Source organism: Xiphias gladius, chromosome 7 (assembly GCF_016859285.1).
Source record: "Xiphias gladius isolate SHS-SW01 ecotype Sanya breed wild chromosome 7, ASM1685928v1, whole genome shotgun sequence".
Taxonomy (NCBI): domain Eukaryota; kingdom Metazoa; phylum Chordata; class Actinopteri; order Istiophoriformes; family Xiphiidae; genus Xiphias; species Xiphias gladius.
In genome coordinates this window covers 16,882,567-16,899,735 of record NC_053406.1, presented here as the reverse complement: position 1 = coordinate 16,899,735, position 17,169 = coordinate 16,882,567, and the positions used below count along the sequence as shown (strand labels likewise).

Sequence of the window (17,169 nt, the reverse complement as noted above, 5' to 3'; positions counted from 1 at the left end):
CTACACGAAGGATTATAGGAGCCTAATCCTTAGGAAACATACAGGTCATCGTGTGATCTCCTCTGCTCTAGGACCCGTCACTGCCACCCCCACATCACAAATGCATGCAGCCATTAAACACACTAACATACAGAGGCTACGGCCACTCTTTGTTGGAGTAAAACAATCTGTGTTTAGAGCTTGAGCGCCATTGACTCTGCTGCTGAAGCCTGTGCCTGGGATGTGCTGCATCATCAGTGTACAATATAATACAGACATACAAATAAAACAGAAGGCTTTAGGACACCAATGCTTCATCCCCAGTAAAGTGTAAAGTTTGGCAAATTGGGTTGTAAACTGTATGGTTTTGTTTTGGTCAGATTGGGTGCTGAACAAATCCTTCTGAGAGGTAAATGGGTCAGTTGAATAATTTCTATGTTTTGATATAATTTTTAATTAGCTTGTTTTGCCGCGGAGAAGAATTGGTTCAGTGGATAGGACGTTTCAGGCCCTGCTTTTGTACTATATAGCACGGCAATGTCGCTGAATTACTTGATAAATGATAATAGTAGTAGTTCAACTCTTGTGCTGTTTACCTTTGTTGTCAATACAGTTGTATCGGCAGTCAGGAATACAGTATCTGCTATGTATATAGCGTTGCTAAATGGACAGCACCAAGACTTTAATTGCATATTCCATGATCGTGGCCTGATCAATGAAGAGGAGGAAAGGAAAATGTGCTCTGCCTAAATAAATAATGCTACACAAAGGGACCAAGCATGGTGCTGTAAAAACACTGAAACCCAGGTCAGCCTTTCTTTAAAAAAAAAAAAAAAACTCGATATTTTGAGTGCAACAACAAATGCTCTTTCTGCGTTCTTTAGTTTACATGTTTATCATGTCTTTATTTGCCAGAGGATATTCCACAAATGTCATTCATTGCATTTTTACTATTTTTTCTTTCTTAATGTCTCAAAATACTACAACTCACTGCGAGCGGATAGGTGTTTTTGTTTTTTCCAAGGCAAAGGGGGTTAACCAAGCGGATATCTCCTATCCCGAAAAATATCGAATAAACTCACTATATTAGATTTCGAGAATGAAAACATTTTTTCAACCGGTCATAAAAACTGAAATCTCCTGTACGTGTGGACAATCGTATGCGTCCTCTCACTTTTACCTACCTTCAGTCTAATTATTCACACCCATGGGCATAATTTCCAACTGGGGAACAGGGAAACATGTCCCTGTAACTCTGCAAAATCCTGTTTTTGTTCCCCTTTCATTGTTCTTGCTTGAGGCTGATTTTCTTACCAAAGTCTCCCTGAACATTTATTCTCTCACTGACCAGCCCCCGTAGTCGAGATGAGAGAAGATAGAGTTGATAAAAATGTTGATACACTTATTACCGTTGCCCCCGGTTATCGCCATGAGCTCACAGCAATAAGTGGAGTGCTTTCTGGAGTTTTTATTGGACTTGGTTTTGCCTCTTAGGCTACCCTACTTTACTGGTGAAGATTGTCTTGGCTGTAAGCAGTCTGAAAAGAATACCTGCTGACCATGAATATTTTTTTTTTTAATCATTTCATCTGTGTTTTTATTTACAGTCCTCCTCCTAAAAAGAAGCTAGAACTGAACATCAGTCAAAATAGGATAGTAAAGCACAGCACTCATTTTAATGAAGATGCAAATACAACATTAACTATCAGAAACAGCCATTAATAGAAAATAAAAATGGATTTAAGCACAGTTACAATGAAGAGCTTTACATAACACTTTTATTTTTTGTTATACTACGGTTATTATGCCTTATTATGTCACGCCCTTGTTCACAACAAGTAGCTATTGACTTTCCGTCAGGGTGTTTGTTTCAGTGAGTGTTAGCAAGCTAAATCCAAACACAGTTGGCTTCCCGTGGCTGTTTGACTATACTGTTGATGATTTGATGCATTAATCACATGTACATCTGTATGTCCATCCGACCTCTCAGGGCCTACACACCACAGGGTTACAAGACTCCGACAGCAGAGAAAGCGCGGCCTGTCCGAGCTGCTACAGCAACACCCACTTCAGCTCAGTTAGGCGCCATCCCTCTGTCCAGCTCCGCCCCCAAGGCCTTATATGGGAAGAGCAGACAAGCCGCCTGGGAGACCGAAGACAACAGCCCGTCGCCGTCAAACAGAACCACGACATCCAGTTCTGACGGCAGCAACAGCAAGAAGTAAGACGGTGACTGAGAGCTTTAAATGATCAGCTCTGATTTAGTGCAGCTCTCCCTGGACAGAAGCATTGTCTTCATGAACTAAGTGGGGGTTGGTTTCAAGGACCTGCCCCTACAGCTTTCATTATGGTCTTGGAGTACCATTGGTTCACGGAGCACACAAAGACTTCAGTCTGTCTCAAGTTACTTGCTGCTAAAATATGACACTATCTCTAGTGGGAAGAAATTCATTATGATATGATATTGAAATGGAGTGAGTTTGCTAGTTCTTCCTTCGCGATGCATCTTCTCCTTATGCAAAATATTATCATACACTAAATTTGCATAGTATCAACCAGTGGTTCCCAACTTTTTGACTTAAAACAAAGCGAGCTCTACTTAGGACCCCTCATCACTGGATGTATATATGATGCATCGGTGGTGATCAATTCATTGAATGTGCTTCGAGCTTTGAAGAGGTAAAATGTTCATGTAATACAACAAAAAAAGGCTACAGGAAAGTATGAAAATATATGCATAACTCTGCTTTCCCTCTACTGTTACCCCTCAAATGTATCCAGTGACCCCTTTGTTGGAGTCTTGCCCCAGAGGTTGGGCACCACTGTTATAAAATAGGATGCTCATGTCATTTCAGCTATAGATTAGTAAGTAATTGTAAACATGGAACATTAATAGAAAACTCATGAGTGCCCTCCGTGTGTGTTTATTTTTGGAAGAGAAAGGCCTAAAACCAGCTACTAAAGTACTGACCTGTAAATGGGCTGGAGGTTACAAATGGTTTGTGTCAATGTGGGGAGACACACGCAAAAGACATGACTAAGAAAATATACACTATCCTTTGTGTTCTTGATGCTCATGTCTCATGTCTCCAGGCAGGTGGATACGAATTCAAAGAACGTTTTTGGACAACCTCGTCTCCGGGCATCACTGAGGGACCTTCGCTCTCCACGACGGACGTATAAGAGCACCATCGAGGACGACCTGAAGAAACTGATCATCATGGACAACCCGGGAGAGGTGCCACAAAGAGATCCAGTGAGGAAGAGACTTGTGGACCATCATGTCGGGCTTCAGTTAACAGTTGTACTTTCATGGACTTGCACACACACAGCTCTGATCTCTCTCACTTTTCTCCCCATAGTCTCCCAGACGAACTCTGCAGCGCACCTTTTCAGATGAGTCACTGTGCAGCGGGCGCAGAGACGCCAGCTTCGCCAACTCTGAGAACCAGACGACTCCTACTGACGTACTGTTCACCTGCACACTGCCCACACGCAGACACGCTGTCTCCTCCAACCATATGCAGAGCAAGAAGGGTGTGTTTACAACAACTGTTGTCATTTTGCATTCAGGCAGGTGGACAAAACTTATGCAAGCAGTGTTGAATCTTCACTGCCAACACTGCGATATTGAGTGTACTAGTTGCCAAGTTTCGTTCTTTGGAGGCCTAAGGAGCTCAGTGGCAGTTTGAAAGCAATCCTGTTGTGATTGTGATGTACAAGGTGTTTGTTGCATTCATAAGTTATGAAGTCTCGTCGTAAGTAGATGCACACCTTTCATGCAGAGGTTTACTTACAGCAGATGTTCTCCCCACCTTTCCCCCAGTGCCTCTGTCTGCGTCAGAGCTGTCTCTTACAGAAGTTAGAGACAAAGTCCCCCCCCTGAGAAGGCTTGATCCTGGACTGATGCCTCTTCCTGACACAGCCTGTGGACTGGAGTGGTCCAGTCTGGTCAACGCTGCTAAAGCCTACGAAGGTGAGGATGGAGACTCTTCAGGATTAGGGTTGTTCAATTCAGGCTCAGTGTGGGGTTCTTAATGTAATGTATGTGGGGTTTTTGTGGATTTTTCTGTTATAGTTTGGAACAAGAAGTGTTGAATTAGCAGCTGCGCTCAAGCAAGGCACTGTTGGGTTGGATGTACTTAAAACTGGCTGAAAGTCTTTACATTTGCACACACATATACACATATAACTGCTTTATATTAACAACCAATGTATCAGATTTATGTGTAGTGTTATTTGTTAATGCTAAACAAATCTAAATTGCACAAAAGTAGACCTGCGCTGTTATAATGAGGATTTGCAAGATTTCGAAAAAAAAGTGGGATTCATTAAATATAATTACCCAGTGTAAAATCCTAAACCCCTGGTGGGTGTGAGATTTATTGTCTGGATGTTGGGGGTTAACTGGTTTCACCATGTCTTGGCACATTGTCACACGACACTCTTGGGAAAGAACGAGGGATCTGTGCGTTCATCTACACCTCGTACCTGATCACCTGCTCCGCTTCCCAGACTCTGTTTCTTTTCCGGGTCTCTTTGCCGACCCTCGTGTCGCCTGCTACCACAAAGACCATCACAGCACAAACAAACACTCTAGACTGAAGCCAACACTTGATCCGTGGCCTTACCTGCTGCCAGGTCCACCTGTGTTTAGTTCTAATTGTGTCACGTATCCCGAGGGACACTTTAGTGAAAAGCCTCGTTTATGCGGCTTTTTTAACGTACGATCGCATGTCTCTGTTGCAGCACAAAGAGCAGTTTCCCTCTTCTCACTGACTGAGCCGCAGGTTGGAGGTCCAGACCTGAGACCAGTCATAAGTCCAGTTCAGTTTCACACTCCTCAGACACCACGGACCACGCCGACCTTCAGCGGGTAGGTCAATTTCACTGCCAAACAGATGGAACAAACTGTATTCGTTGTAAAGTAGGGAAGCTACAGAAGTCTAGAAATTCAACTCCTCTGTATATGTTCCTCGGTTTTGTTATGTCTTCAGGCATTTGTTTTCTTTGTCACTACTGCCACCTTGCGGTGAGTCACTGTCAGAATTTGAACTAAATCCTCAGGTTGTTTACTCCTCTATGCCCTCTCACCAGTAAACAGGTGGTTGTTTGAGTTGTAGTACCAGCTTGTGTGTTCCCAGAGAGGGTGTTTATTCTGCCAGTGAAAAGCAAGATTAAGAAGATATTATTTAAACTGAAGAGCTTTTTTTAGGAAGTTCAAACAGTCATACACAACAATGGATGCACACGTGTCTGCGCGCACACACATGCACACAAACACACAAACACCAGCAAAACCTGTCTTCCTCCATCACCCACGTGTGTGCTGTGTGTGTTTACAGTGACGAGGTGCCCAACGATTTGTCTGGTCGGCTCTACCACCTGGAGGTCATGTTAAAACAGCTGAATAATGATCTGGAGAGAGTGAGAATCTTTTGTTCTTCACAATTAGTTTATTTTTACTTTAATTAAACAGATAGAAGTAGAAAGTCTTAGGCCAGATTTTAACTCAGGACATGATAGTAATGTTATATGCACACACTAAGATGCATCTTTTTTTTTAAAATCATTTAGGTGTGTATATAAATCATATATTTACTGATGTTTGTTCAAGCTACTAAAGAAATCTTCGATGTTACTGTCATTTAAAGGGATAGTTTAGGCAAATTACATATTTTGTTGATTTTTGAAGTGAAAAGAAGTAAATACAAAACTCTGAGCTTGCTACAAAAAGCTTCTGCAAGCTTGTAATGTCCACCAAAGGGAGGGTTACTAAGTACTCACTTACAAGGGCGCCCAGACTTTTGCACTTGCCACAATTATTGTTTAAAAGTTGCAGTGTCTGTTTGCTGCAGGGCTTCTTTTTACTTCTTTTCACTTCAATTTGCCTAAAGGTGCCCAAACCTTTGCAGGAGAAACCGCTAAGCTACTCTGTTCAAAGGTAACAAAATGTGCCTACCAGCACCTCTAAAGCTCACTACTTACTAACAGGTGTTATCTTATTTGTTTAATCCGTAAAAAAATGGAAGTATTAAAAACATCAGGTTGTGGTTTTACAGGGGCTTGTGTGGTGCTGACAGGGGTATTTTTGTTACCTTTGGACAGAGACCAGCCGTTTCTCCCTGCTTCTAGTCTTTATGCTAAGCTAAGCTAACTGTCTTCTGGCTGTAGCATTATATTTAGTGTACAAACTAATAACTCTTGACAAGAAAGAGCATAAAAGTAGTTCTAGTCATTATCCAGTCACACTGAACTGAACAGTCATCATTTCTTTTTTTGTTTCCTTTTTTCCGTCTACCATCAGGAGAAGCAAGATAAAGTCGTTCTGCTCGCAGAAATGGCCAACCTGAGAGAGAACAACCAGCGCTTGCAGGAGGAAAGCCACACAGCCAGTGAGCAGCTGCGCAAGTTCAGCATGTTTTTTACCAACCTCAACAAGACAGGGAGTGACCATGAGGCTCACTCCATAACACACGAAACTGACTCAAAGAGGGAGTGATCAACAGCTGCAGAAGAAGAAGAGGGTGAGAATCAGGCCGGAGGCAGGGCAATTGTGAGAAAAATATTCTTTCGGGAGGCAGAGGTCACGATGATGTTGTTACCTCACTCAGCTTCCACTGGACTGCCTTAAACCAGAGAGAGTTGGAAAAAGACGCTTTTTTTTTTTAAATGCAACACTCCCAGCAGGTCTCAGTGAGCCTGTGCACAGACGAAGCAGAGACCCCCCCTCTCTGTTCTCTGAGCCTGTTTATTTTTATAAACTGAAGTCAAAAAGTCTTATATACTTGTCATATATATATGTATAAATATATATGCTACTATGTCGGAGAGGAGAACCTGACTTTTTTTGAGAAAACTACATCACCTGGAGAGGCCTAATACTGTTCCTGCAGCGAATCAGCCAAAAAATAAATAAGTAAATAAAAATGACAGACTCATTACAGACTGCATCTCCCAGAATGCACTAGAAGTAATGGAAGCTCTACAGACATGGTACTGTAGATAGATGCCTGTGTGGTACAATTCTCCTGTATCAATAATATCTATATTGTACTGATATTGCATAACAGTTGTACTAAAGAGGTATGTGTGTATGTGTGTGTGTAACTGACGGTACAGTGAATACTCTGAAGCATTACTGCACAACACTGTTTGTGCTCAAGGCTAGATGTGTTTTATTACCCTTTGGTTTGTGTGTGTGTATGTGTGTGTGTGTGTGTTAATGTGAGTGTGAGAGAAAGAGGTTGAATGTGATGGTCTGTTAAAAGACAACCGAGTGATGAACAAATTAGTTTACTGTAATATGAAACTTTTGGGCCAAAATATTTTTCTTTCCTCCGTTTACATGGATGAACCGTGGCCCATAGATGTGAAACAAGCCATCAGTGTGTTGAGTGTAAATGCTCGATGTCAGAAACTCAGTGATACCAGTATCATATCTCTAATGTAGTGCGTTGTTTTGAGTTTAATTTTCACTGTTTCTAGTAGTGCCGCATCATCTCAGATCTCAGTCTACTGGGCAATTATTTTAACCTTGAGTCATTAACGCAGTACAGTACTTTTAAATAACCTTTGTTTGTAGTATTTAAAGCAATAGGTGGACATTTTGGGAAGAGTCTACATTTGCTCCAGTTCTGGCTGAGTGTTAGATAAAAGGATTGATACAACTATCACTGTAACCACTTTAACCATTAGAGACGTTAGAATCTAACGTCTTTCTGTTCTGTTATTAGCTTAGCATGAAGTCTGGGAACAGCTACAGCACATCTGTAGGTCAGTGTTTACCACGTTATATCTCCTTTGTTTAATTTCTACAGTTCCTCCATTTTACGTGGTAGAAGTACTAGAAGTATGTTTTACACTAGTAGAAGTAACTGGCCTGGTTGCCTGGCAACAGGTCCCGGTGCTACACCAAATTCTTTGACTCGATTAGGAATTTCTGCTAGCCACTGCAAAGTTTTGTTTTGTTCATCTATAATTAAATGATTTAAAGGTTAAGTCTTCACTCATGACGAGATGTAAACTTTTATTTAAAAAATTATAATGTCATTGCTTCAGTAAGTTACACTTTGCCTACAACTCGAGCCCCATTTTATAGCCTGTATGTTTACATTTTGAAAAATAAAGTACGCCAAATTCGCAATTAGCAGTTCCTGTTAATGCTATGTACCCCTGAAGTACTGACAACTATCACTGAATTACTTTGATACTGTAGAAAACTTAAAAACGTGATGATTCTCAGGCAAGTTCTGGAGTTATAATCAGCGTATTTTTGCTGATTTCTAAGCAGGTTTGGCTGACGTTTATTGTCGTTGGACATTCGAGATAATAGTATCCTCTGAGTGTGTGTGTGTTTCATGCCTGTGTGTTCAGATTGAACTGAGTGATAACAAACTAATTGTTTTGAAAAGCGGAGCAAACTACAATAACCAAACATGGTTATGGACAAACACGAGAGTGGTTTCCATCTTCTCATTTAACTCTCAGCACAAAAGCAAATGTGTATTTTCCCAAAATGTCAAACTATTCCCGTAGCTGCGTTTCCTTTGCGTACTAATCAAAATGAAGCTACGTCACCAGTAATGTGTGCTTATAGAAAACATTTACTGTACATGAAACTCACTGGACAACACTGAAGCTCCTTCATATCACAACCAGTCCGTCTGTGTGTATGAGAGGATTTGTCCCTGTGTTCTGTGATAAACCCAAATGAACACAAGACACTATTTATACTGCTAGCTTGCTTTCTGATATTGTCTACTATATCTATTTTTCATACAGAAATAAGTGTCTGTATTTTTTGGACGCTGGTACTGAATGGACAATACATCCCCGCAGAGGATGAATCCTATCTTCCTGTTTCAGTTCAGTGACTGCTGATGAAATTGTACTAAATTTCTCATCTCCTGCTCTTCCCTGTTGAACAGCTACGTATCACTCATCAGGAGGTTTCCTCCTTTGTCTGACTGGAACTCGCTCAGGTTTCTCAAGATGCTGTTGATAACACTATACCATCAATTAGGGGTGGGCGATAAGACGCATTGCGCTGTGAGACAATTTAAATTTGCCTGCGATCAGAGATTTTGACATATTGTTTATACCATTGTAGTGATCCCTTTTATACTTCTGAGTGTATTAGGTCTTTGGAGGCAAATCAGCTATCAGTTAATTTGCTGGACTAGCCCAAAACAGACAAATATAGACAGTTTCTCAATTGATTTACCATCAAGTTGACTGTATCACTATCTTAATATTAAACCCTATATGCCTTGATAAAGAATTTTTATCCATATCGCCCACTCCTACTCTCAAAATTACTTTCCTTTCACTGACAAAATAGGGAACAAGTGTTGTATTCTGACTCTGAGCTAGACAGAAAACGGCCGCTTATGTCCTGCTTCTCAGCAGCCCATAAAATACAAAGTACTGCATCTGCTTCAGTGTCACCAGCTCCTCATTCTTCTGCAGTCAGTTTTACAGCCTCAAGTCGGGCTGCTGTCATTCCAGTAACATTTATACCTAAACCTGTTGGGACTTTTTTTTTAGCGTTGGGTTCAGAAATGCTACTTTTACCAGTGTGTCATGAACAAATTCAGACTTTAATCGGGTTCAGATACTCCTCAGAAAGCTCCGGTGTTTATTTTAGTTTGGTCATTTTTGAGGTTGTTAGATCAGGCTCTAAGTGACACGCTCCTGTTATTCCTCCAGTAAGAAATCGTTCACTGATGCAGCTTCGCAGGTGTAGCTGTGATTTTAGTATCTGCAAGTCTTAATCTTTAGTTTGCTTTTGTGAAAGGGGCAAGGATTTTTTTTTTAATATATACATTTTTCCTGTTATTTCCTGTTATGTATAATTTTAAGCTATTTATAGCCTACACAATGTTCCCTGTTGAACAAATCAATAATGCATAAAGGTTAATGGTAATTGTATAACTAGGTTTGTTTTTAGATGTTAAATATTTTGATAATTTATTTTTTAACACATTGGCCACTGTTCCAGACAATAGTGAAGATGAGAGGGTACTGTTTTTATCTGTGTATGCTGTTTTACTTTTGATCCCTGTACAAAATTGATTTGTTTGAATCTCTTCTCATTTCTGACGTTGTCTTTCCTCTTTGTGGATCGGTGCATTCTGCATGTGGCAGGGGGTACATGACACGTAGACAAATGTTTGGTTGAGCATTGTTTCCTTTGGGTTGTAATAACTTGTACATTTAAAAGTGTAAATTATGTTTTCATTATTTTATAAAAAATATATTAAAAAATATCAGAACATTTGCAGAATTTCATTCTTTGAAATGTAAAAGGCATTTTTCTTCCCTCTGAAGTAAACAATGGCTGCAATAAATGTTTTTCCTTGTCAAAAAAAAAAAAAAAAAAGTTGTGTATGAAGTAAATGCACATAGAACATAGAGCCCAAGGTGACATCTTCAAATTGGACCAAAAGTTCTAAACCCCAAAATAATGTAGTTTAATGTTCCTTTAAAACCAAAAGGAACAAATCCTCACACTTCATCATTTGTAGCCCTGCACCACTTGCTTTTGCCTCTTGTATCAAATATGTTTTGTTTCCCCAGCACGAACACGATAAAACAACTTGCATATAAACTTTTTATTTTCTATTACAAAGCTGTTTTATTTCAAGCATATTAAATACATTTTGTAGTAAGTATTTGCTGTCTTCCATTGACATCTATGAGTAGACAAAACTTTAATAAAAATTTATTCTATACATTCTGACAAGCTCCCAACATCAGGCACGTCACCAGAGCTTAACCATCAAGTCGGAGCACGCGCATTGAAACAACCTCAAGCTTTCGCAGGTCAGGGTTGTAAGTTAGGGGAGACAGGAAACGTTTAAGATCCACACATGAGGCACTCGTCTCTGTTCTCCAGAGAACAGACCATGGCTGCGGTGTTGCGCTCTATGATCTCCTGCTCCGAGGCTTTGGCCGGCTGCGGCTCCTTCAGCTTCTCCTTGTTGAGGGTGAACTGGATGGGGTTGGCAGCGGGCTTCGTCCTCAGGTAGTACATTCCCGTCTTCAGACCCTGTGGTGAGAGGAAGAAATGAATTTAACACGTGCTGTTGCGTTCACAGTGGTCAGTTGTCATTCATTATCCCCCTGTTCTGATTGGTCCCGTCGGGGTCAACTCACTTGTTTCCAGCCGTAGAAGTGCATGCTGGTCAGTTTGCCGTAGTTGGGCTCAGCGATGTGGATGTTCAGGGACTGGCTCTGGTCGATGAAGGCGCCACGGTCAGCGGCCATCTTCAGAATGGTCTTCTGGGAGATTTCCCACACGGTTTTATACAGCTCCTTCAGATCATCTGGAATCCCATCAATATCCTGTTGAAATTTTAAAAAATAAATAAATAAAAATTGATTATTTAGCGTTTAAATCAGAACCGTCAGCCCCACAACTGAAAGTTATTCAATGTGAATTCACTGAGTCAGTTTAAGAAGAAATGCCAAACGTTAGATGTTTCCAGCTTCTAAAATGCGTCTTCTGCTTTTCCGTCTTTAAATAGTAAACTAAATATTGTAGGGTTTTGGACCGTTAGTATCGACAAACAAACTATTGTAATGTGCCACCGTGGTGGCAATTTCCACCATTTTCTGACATTTTATAGACCAAATGATTAACCGAGAATAATCGGCAGATTATTGATAGAGGCAATCATCACTTGCAGCTCTACAGTGTTTATTTCAGTATTTTAGTAATTTTTTTGGTTAATCACAATTAAGCCTACAACTAATTCTTATTTTCTTAATTGATTAATCTGCCGCTTTTTTTTTAATTCATCTTTTAGTGTTTAAAAATGTCAAGAAAGTGATAAATGTCCATCATAATTTCTCAGACCTATCACTTACTGTCATATGATAAAAGGTAAAAGCAGCAAATCCTCACATCTGAGAAGCTGGAACCAGATGTCTGGCAGCTGTGATGTGTTTAGTTAAGTCTCAGGCTCACATTAAGCGGATTTTTTAAAACCTTTAAATGTAACCACACAAACAAAATAAAGAAAAATCAATATCTTGATAAGACCTATAAAAAAAAAGTTGAATTGCCGTGAATGATGCGACCCGGATGCATTACCTGAATGGATCCATTGTGAGCTATCAGTTGGTTCTTCATCTCCTCGCTCCACAGTCCTCTTTCTGTCAGATCTTTGAGCAGGTGAGGATTCACGATCTGGAACTCTCCGGAGAGGACCCTGCGGGTGTAGATGTTGCTGGTGTAGGCCTCAATAGACTCGTTGTTGCCCAGGATCTGGGCGGTGGAGGCTGTGGGCATCGGGGCCAGCAGCAGGCTGTTCCTCACGCCATGCTTGGCGATCTTCTCCTTCAGCAGCTTCCAGTCCCACAGGTCGGTGGGCGTCTTGTCCCACATGTCGTACTGGAGGACGCCCTTGCTGACCGGAGAGCCTTCGTACGTCTCGTAGGGGCCGAGCTCGGAGGCCAGCTCGCAGCTCGCCTCCAGGGCAGCGTAGTAGATGGTCTCAAAGATCTGGATGTTCAACAGCTGAGCTTCGGGGCTTTCAAAGGGGAAACGCATCAGGATGAAGGCATCTGCCAAACCCTGGACACCGATTCCAATTGGCCTGTGACGCTTGTTGGACTTCTCAGCTTCAGGCACTGGATAGTAGTTAATGTCTATGATCTTGTTCAGGTTTTTGACGATTACTTTGGTCACGTATTCCAGTTTTTTAAAGTCAAAAGTCCGCTCAGGGGTGACGTACATGTTGAGAGCGATGGACGCCAGATTACAGACCGCTACCTCATCCTGGCTGGTGTATTCAACGATTTCTGTGCAGAGGTTGCTGGACTTGATGGTGCCCAGGTTCTGCTGGTTGCTCTTCCTGTTGCAGGCGTCTTTGTACAGCATGTACGGCGTACCGGTTTCTGTCTGGGACTCAATAATGGCATACCACAGCTGCTGAGCCTTCACCACTCGCTTGACCCTCCCCTCCTTCTCATATTTGGTATAGAGCTCCTCAAACTCCTCCCCCCAGCACTCGTCCAGCCCGGGGCACTCGTTCGGACACATCAGAGACCAGTCTTGGTTGCTCTCCACTCTCTTCATGAACAAGTCGGGGATCCACAGGGCGTAGAAAAGATCCCTGGCTCTTTGCTCTTCCTTCCCAGTGTTCTTCTTCAGCTCCAGGAAGTCGAACACATCGAAGTGCCAGGGCTCCAGGTACATGGCGAAGGCTCCGGGTCTCTTGTTGCCGCCCTGGTCGACGTAACGCGCCGTGTTGTTGTAGACTCTCAGCATGGGGACCAGTCCGTTGGAGTTGCCGTTGGTGCCAGCGATGTAGCTCCCCGTCGATCTGATGCAGCTAACCGCCACACCGATTCCTCCGGCCGATTTGGAGATGAGGGCGCACTGCTTCAGCGTGTCATAAATGCCTTCAATGCTGTCGTCCTTCATGGCGAGCAGGAAGCAGCTGGACAGCTGTGGCCTGTTAGTTCCAGCATTGAAGAGCGTAGGAGAGGCATGGGTGAACCACTTCTCTGACAGCAGGTTGTAGGTCTCAATGGCCGCTTCGATGTCCGTTCTGTGGATGCCAACAGCCACTCTCATTAGCATGTGCTGCGGCCGCTCGGCCACTTTGCTGTTGATCTTCAACAGGTAGGAGCGCTCCAGAGTCTTGAAGCCGAAGAAGTTGTAGGAGAAGTCTCTGTCGTAAATGATGGCCGAGTTGAGACGGTCTTTGTTCTCAAGGACAATGTCGAGGGTCGCCTTGGAGATCATGGGGGAGTGGCATTTATTCAGAGGGTTGACATAGTTGTACAGGTCCTCCATCACGTCGCTGAACACTTTCTTTGTCTCTTTGTGCAGGTTGGAGACAGCGATCCGTGCAGCAAGGATGGCGTAGTCAGGGTGTTTAGTTGTGAGAGTGGCGGCGATCTCTGCGGCCAGCGTGTCGAGCTCCACAGTGGTGACGCCGTTGTACAAACCCTGGATCACCTTCATCGTAATCTGGGCCGGGTCCACAAAGTCAGAGTTCAGCCCGTAGCAAAGCTTCTGGATACGAGAGGTGATTTTGTCGAACATGACGCGCTCTTGGCGTCCATCTGGGAGAGAATAAAAAAACAAACACAAAGTATAAATCACCACTATCATAAGTTTTCAATCAGCAAAATTTACATTCAAATCAGTAAAGATAAAACTAATAGCTGGTTGAAAAAAAAAAAGTATAATTCAGGACAAATCCAGTGAGATCCAAGTCTGGACTGTTTTTTGTCAAACAGGATTTTTCATCACTTTTCATCTACAACTCAGTTTTTTTTTTTAAAAACGAAAATATTAGTAAACCTCTTACATTTTTTTTTACTCGCTGTAGTTTTGCATCTTTTGTCACCACATTGAAGTTAAATATCTTTTTGCATCATTTTACCGCATAACGTCTCGGAGGTTTCCTGCTCAGGCGACATTAAAACGCGCGTTAACAGGTCAAGTTTGGTCGCTTAGAGACGCAATATTTTCATGGGTTAACGACAAACTTCACGGCGTTAACGTGCCTTTTCTGGCTGTGGCCAATGAGGGACCTCGAACCAGGGCACTTACAAACTATTCATGAGGAGGGTTGAGTCAATGGTGTCCCAACGGCAACGCAAGGAAAGCACGTTGTGCACAAATGACTGATGTGGGCGTATACGCGCGGGCACACTAGGAAAGGAGGAAATGAGGAAGGAAATGAGATGTATGTAATGTGAGCCAGGGTAGTGGTTTACAAGAATCTAATTTTAAGTTTCGGGGGGGGGGTGCAGAAGAAGGCCAATCCAATTTTTTTTTTTTTTCCCCCCTGGAGAAATGTTGTGATGCGTATGTAGCCAACTGCTACGTACACACCAAAACATTACAGCTTCATCGATATCCACGTTAAAAGATCAGGTATACAGCGTCACACACGGCCGCTCGCTCGCCTTCATTCACGGGTGCCACAGACGTGTGAAAGTGCATAGCGACACCTAGTGGTAGGAGTGGTAACATCGAAGGCGGAAAGATTTGAAATGTTTTGACGTTGATGTTGAAATTGAATGGGATAAACGGCGTAGCGTCGCGATAAAGCTAACTGCCGGCAGAGGTGTGAGCCATAGCTCAGCCCTCATATTTTGGGGGTCGTGAGCTCCAGGCACTTTTTCGGCTGGGAACGGCAACGGCCGAAAGTCGCTGTGCCTCGGACTTTCTATTAGACGAGAACAAAACAGCCCGTTGGCCGAGACGGGTATTTGCGTGTTAACACGCCTAAATGAAACTAATCACTAATCGGCATTTATTCAGTCATAACCACACCGAGATTCGCAGTGACACTGAGTTAGGACCGTGTAACTTAGATTTTTGGCGCCAATCATGACAATGGCTCAACCTGGCTGAGTCCATAAACAATGACTAAAATACAAGACCGGAAGCAGACGGACTCAGAAATTACTTTTTAAAAATCGGTTGGTCATACACCTGACGCTGGCTCATTAACTCAAGCGCGGAGTCTCGGTTGCGTGATGTAACACCTGATCCTAACACCGGTAGAGCCACATTATTGACAGATAGCAGTGAAGCTAGCCGAGGCCCGGCCGACTCCGCTCCATGACAACAAGATCAACACCTCACCTCGCTTGATCACATGCATGCTGGTGCGTTCTGGTGTTCCTCGTCCTCCGAGAAAACAGCAGCTCTCCGGCTTACACGTTTAACCTCTCCTCGGTGTCGCGGTGTGCGGCTGTACACGACCTCCGTTCAGACTCTCGGGAGAACGCGCGAACGACTCCCGAACTCCCCGCTAACGTCGTATTTGTACGGAAGACGTCACGGGTGACCGCAAAGGTGGACAGGCTGTTTGACCAATCAGCAGCAAGAGAACGCGGGCCTCTATGTCTGAGGACCAATCGAAAGGGTTTAGAATGTCATCTTCCTTTTCCGTTCTTCAAATCTGGCGGGATTGAAAAGTAGGTCATGTAACTACCAGGATTTGATGTACAGCAGCAAATGTAGGTATTCAAGGGAATGAAACAAGTAGACCAGCCTGCAAAAAAATAAAAAATAAATTAAAAAAAAAAAAAAAAGACTAATCAAGTAAAGTTGGTAATATAATAAGTAAAGCAGAAGCCAAATATTTAATCTGGAGCAAAATCAGGATGCAAACAGAAGTTATGGGGTGAAGATCTTAAAGGGAGACATCAACTCCAGCAAGAATCAGGAGTGGAAAGGTCCGAGGTGGGAAGGCTGGAAAGAGGAGTGTCGGATCAGGACACACTGAGCTAAATTCAGCTCTGTGCCCCTTTGGAAAGCATCTGAGCAGAAACTGGGATGAGGCTGCTCATGTTGGTCTAGGCGTTAAACCACTGGACCTTAAAACCATCCTCACAGACTGCCCTGGAAATTCAGTTTTGAGACGTGTCTTCACATGCCACAGATAGCAAGGATGTGTTAATTCCGTAACACTACAGTAGGTGGCGATAATGCTCCACTTGGTTGCAATTCGCCCTTAAAATAAGAAAAAGAAGAACTTTGTTGTGATGCAAGATGACATTACCCTTCACATGAGGCAGAAGAGTGTGTGCAATTTATATTCTTGCACATCTGTATATGCTGGTTTGCATCCGTCATCTCTGGAATATATTACAAATACTCCCCCAGGCAAAGCATCAGTTCAGACATTTAGTCTTGCAAACTAAAGCGAGCCAGGGAACAGAAGGAAGAGAATGATGCAATGGTTTGGATGGGTGTGGAAAAGAACAGTAAGTTGAAGAAAACAAGTTTTTTTTAGTACGTAGTTTATTATTGCACTTCCTGCAGTTTTTTTCAGTTGAAGGCAGAAGTTTCGGCGCCCCTGGGGCAAAGTACACATTTTGGTGATTTTATATCTATGAAAACTTTAGTGGAGTAAAAAGTACAATATTTGCCTCTGAAGTGAAGTGGAGTAGAGGTATAAAATAGCATAGAATGGAAATACTCAGGTAAGGCGGAAGTACCTCAAAACATGAGTAAATGTACTTTGTTACTTTCCACCACTGCTAGCATCTTAATTTTATACTGAATTTTTTTACTATTCAACATACATTTATTTTCATTTTAAAACCCTTAGTAACATATAACGTATATGGAGTTAGTTTTTAAGAATCAAGTTTAATTTGGAGTGTAATGAATGTGCATCTTTTTTTACACCTCTAATAGCAACAAAA

The 17,169-nt window shown here is 42.4% G+C and overlaps 2 protein-coding genes across 4 annotated transcripts in view; one reads left to right on the top strand and one right to left on the bottom strand.

The window, feature by feature from the left end:
* Nucleotides 1-10,200, top strand: part of sipa1l3 (signal-induced proliferation-associated 1 like 3) — a 76,924-nt gene extending 66,724 nt beyond the window's left edge. For both annotated transcript variants that reach the window (XM_040130647.1, XM_040130648.1), the window contains exons 18-24: nucleotides 1,970-2,200; nucleotides 3,073-3,235; nucleotides 3,342-3,516; nucleotides 3,806-3,955; nucleotides 4,729-4,855; nucleotides 5,325-5,406; nucleotides 6,287-10,200. In XM_040130647.1, coding sequence (XP_039986581.1) covers nucleotides 1,970-2,200; nucleotides 3,073-3,235; nucleotides 3,342-3,516; nucleotides 3,806-3,955; nucleotides 4,729-4,855; nucleotides 5,325-5,406; nucleotides 6,287-6,481 — 1,123 coding nt within the window. In that variant the 3' untranslated portion in view covers nucleotides 6,482-10,200. The remainder of the gene's footprint in view (nucleotides 1-1,969; nucleotides 2,201-3,072; nucleotides 3,236-3,341; nucleotides 3,517-3,805; nucleotides 3,956-4,728; nucleotides 4,856-5,324; nucleotides 5,407-6,286) is intronic.
* A 489-nt stretch (nucleotides 10,201-10,689) lies between these two features.
* Nucleotides 10,690-15,752, bottom strand: LOC120792386 (ribonucleoside-diphosphate reductase large subunit). 2 transcript variants are annotated; one of them, XM_040131544.1, is made up of 4 exons: nucleotides 15,599-15,752; nucleotides 12,080-14,061; nucleotides 11,140-11,328; nucleotides 10,690-11,032 (listed from the first exon to the last, which is right to left on the bottom strand). In XM_040131544.1, exons 1-4 carry the CDS (start codon nucleotides 15,615-15,617, stop codon nucleotides 10,841-10,843), a joined length of 2,382 nt encoding a protein of 793 aa, XP_039987478.1. In that variant the 5' UTR covers nucleotides 15,618-15,752; the 3' UTR covers nucleotides 10,690-10,840. The 2 variants fall into 2 exon arrangements, with proteins under 2 accessions (XP_039987478.1, XP_039987479.1); XM_040131545.1 differs by lacking the exon at nucleotides 15,599-15,752 and adding an exon at nucleotides 14,310-14,328.
* Between the last annotated feature and the right edge of the window lie 1,417 nt (nucleotides 15,753-17,169).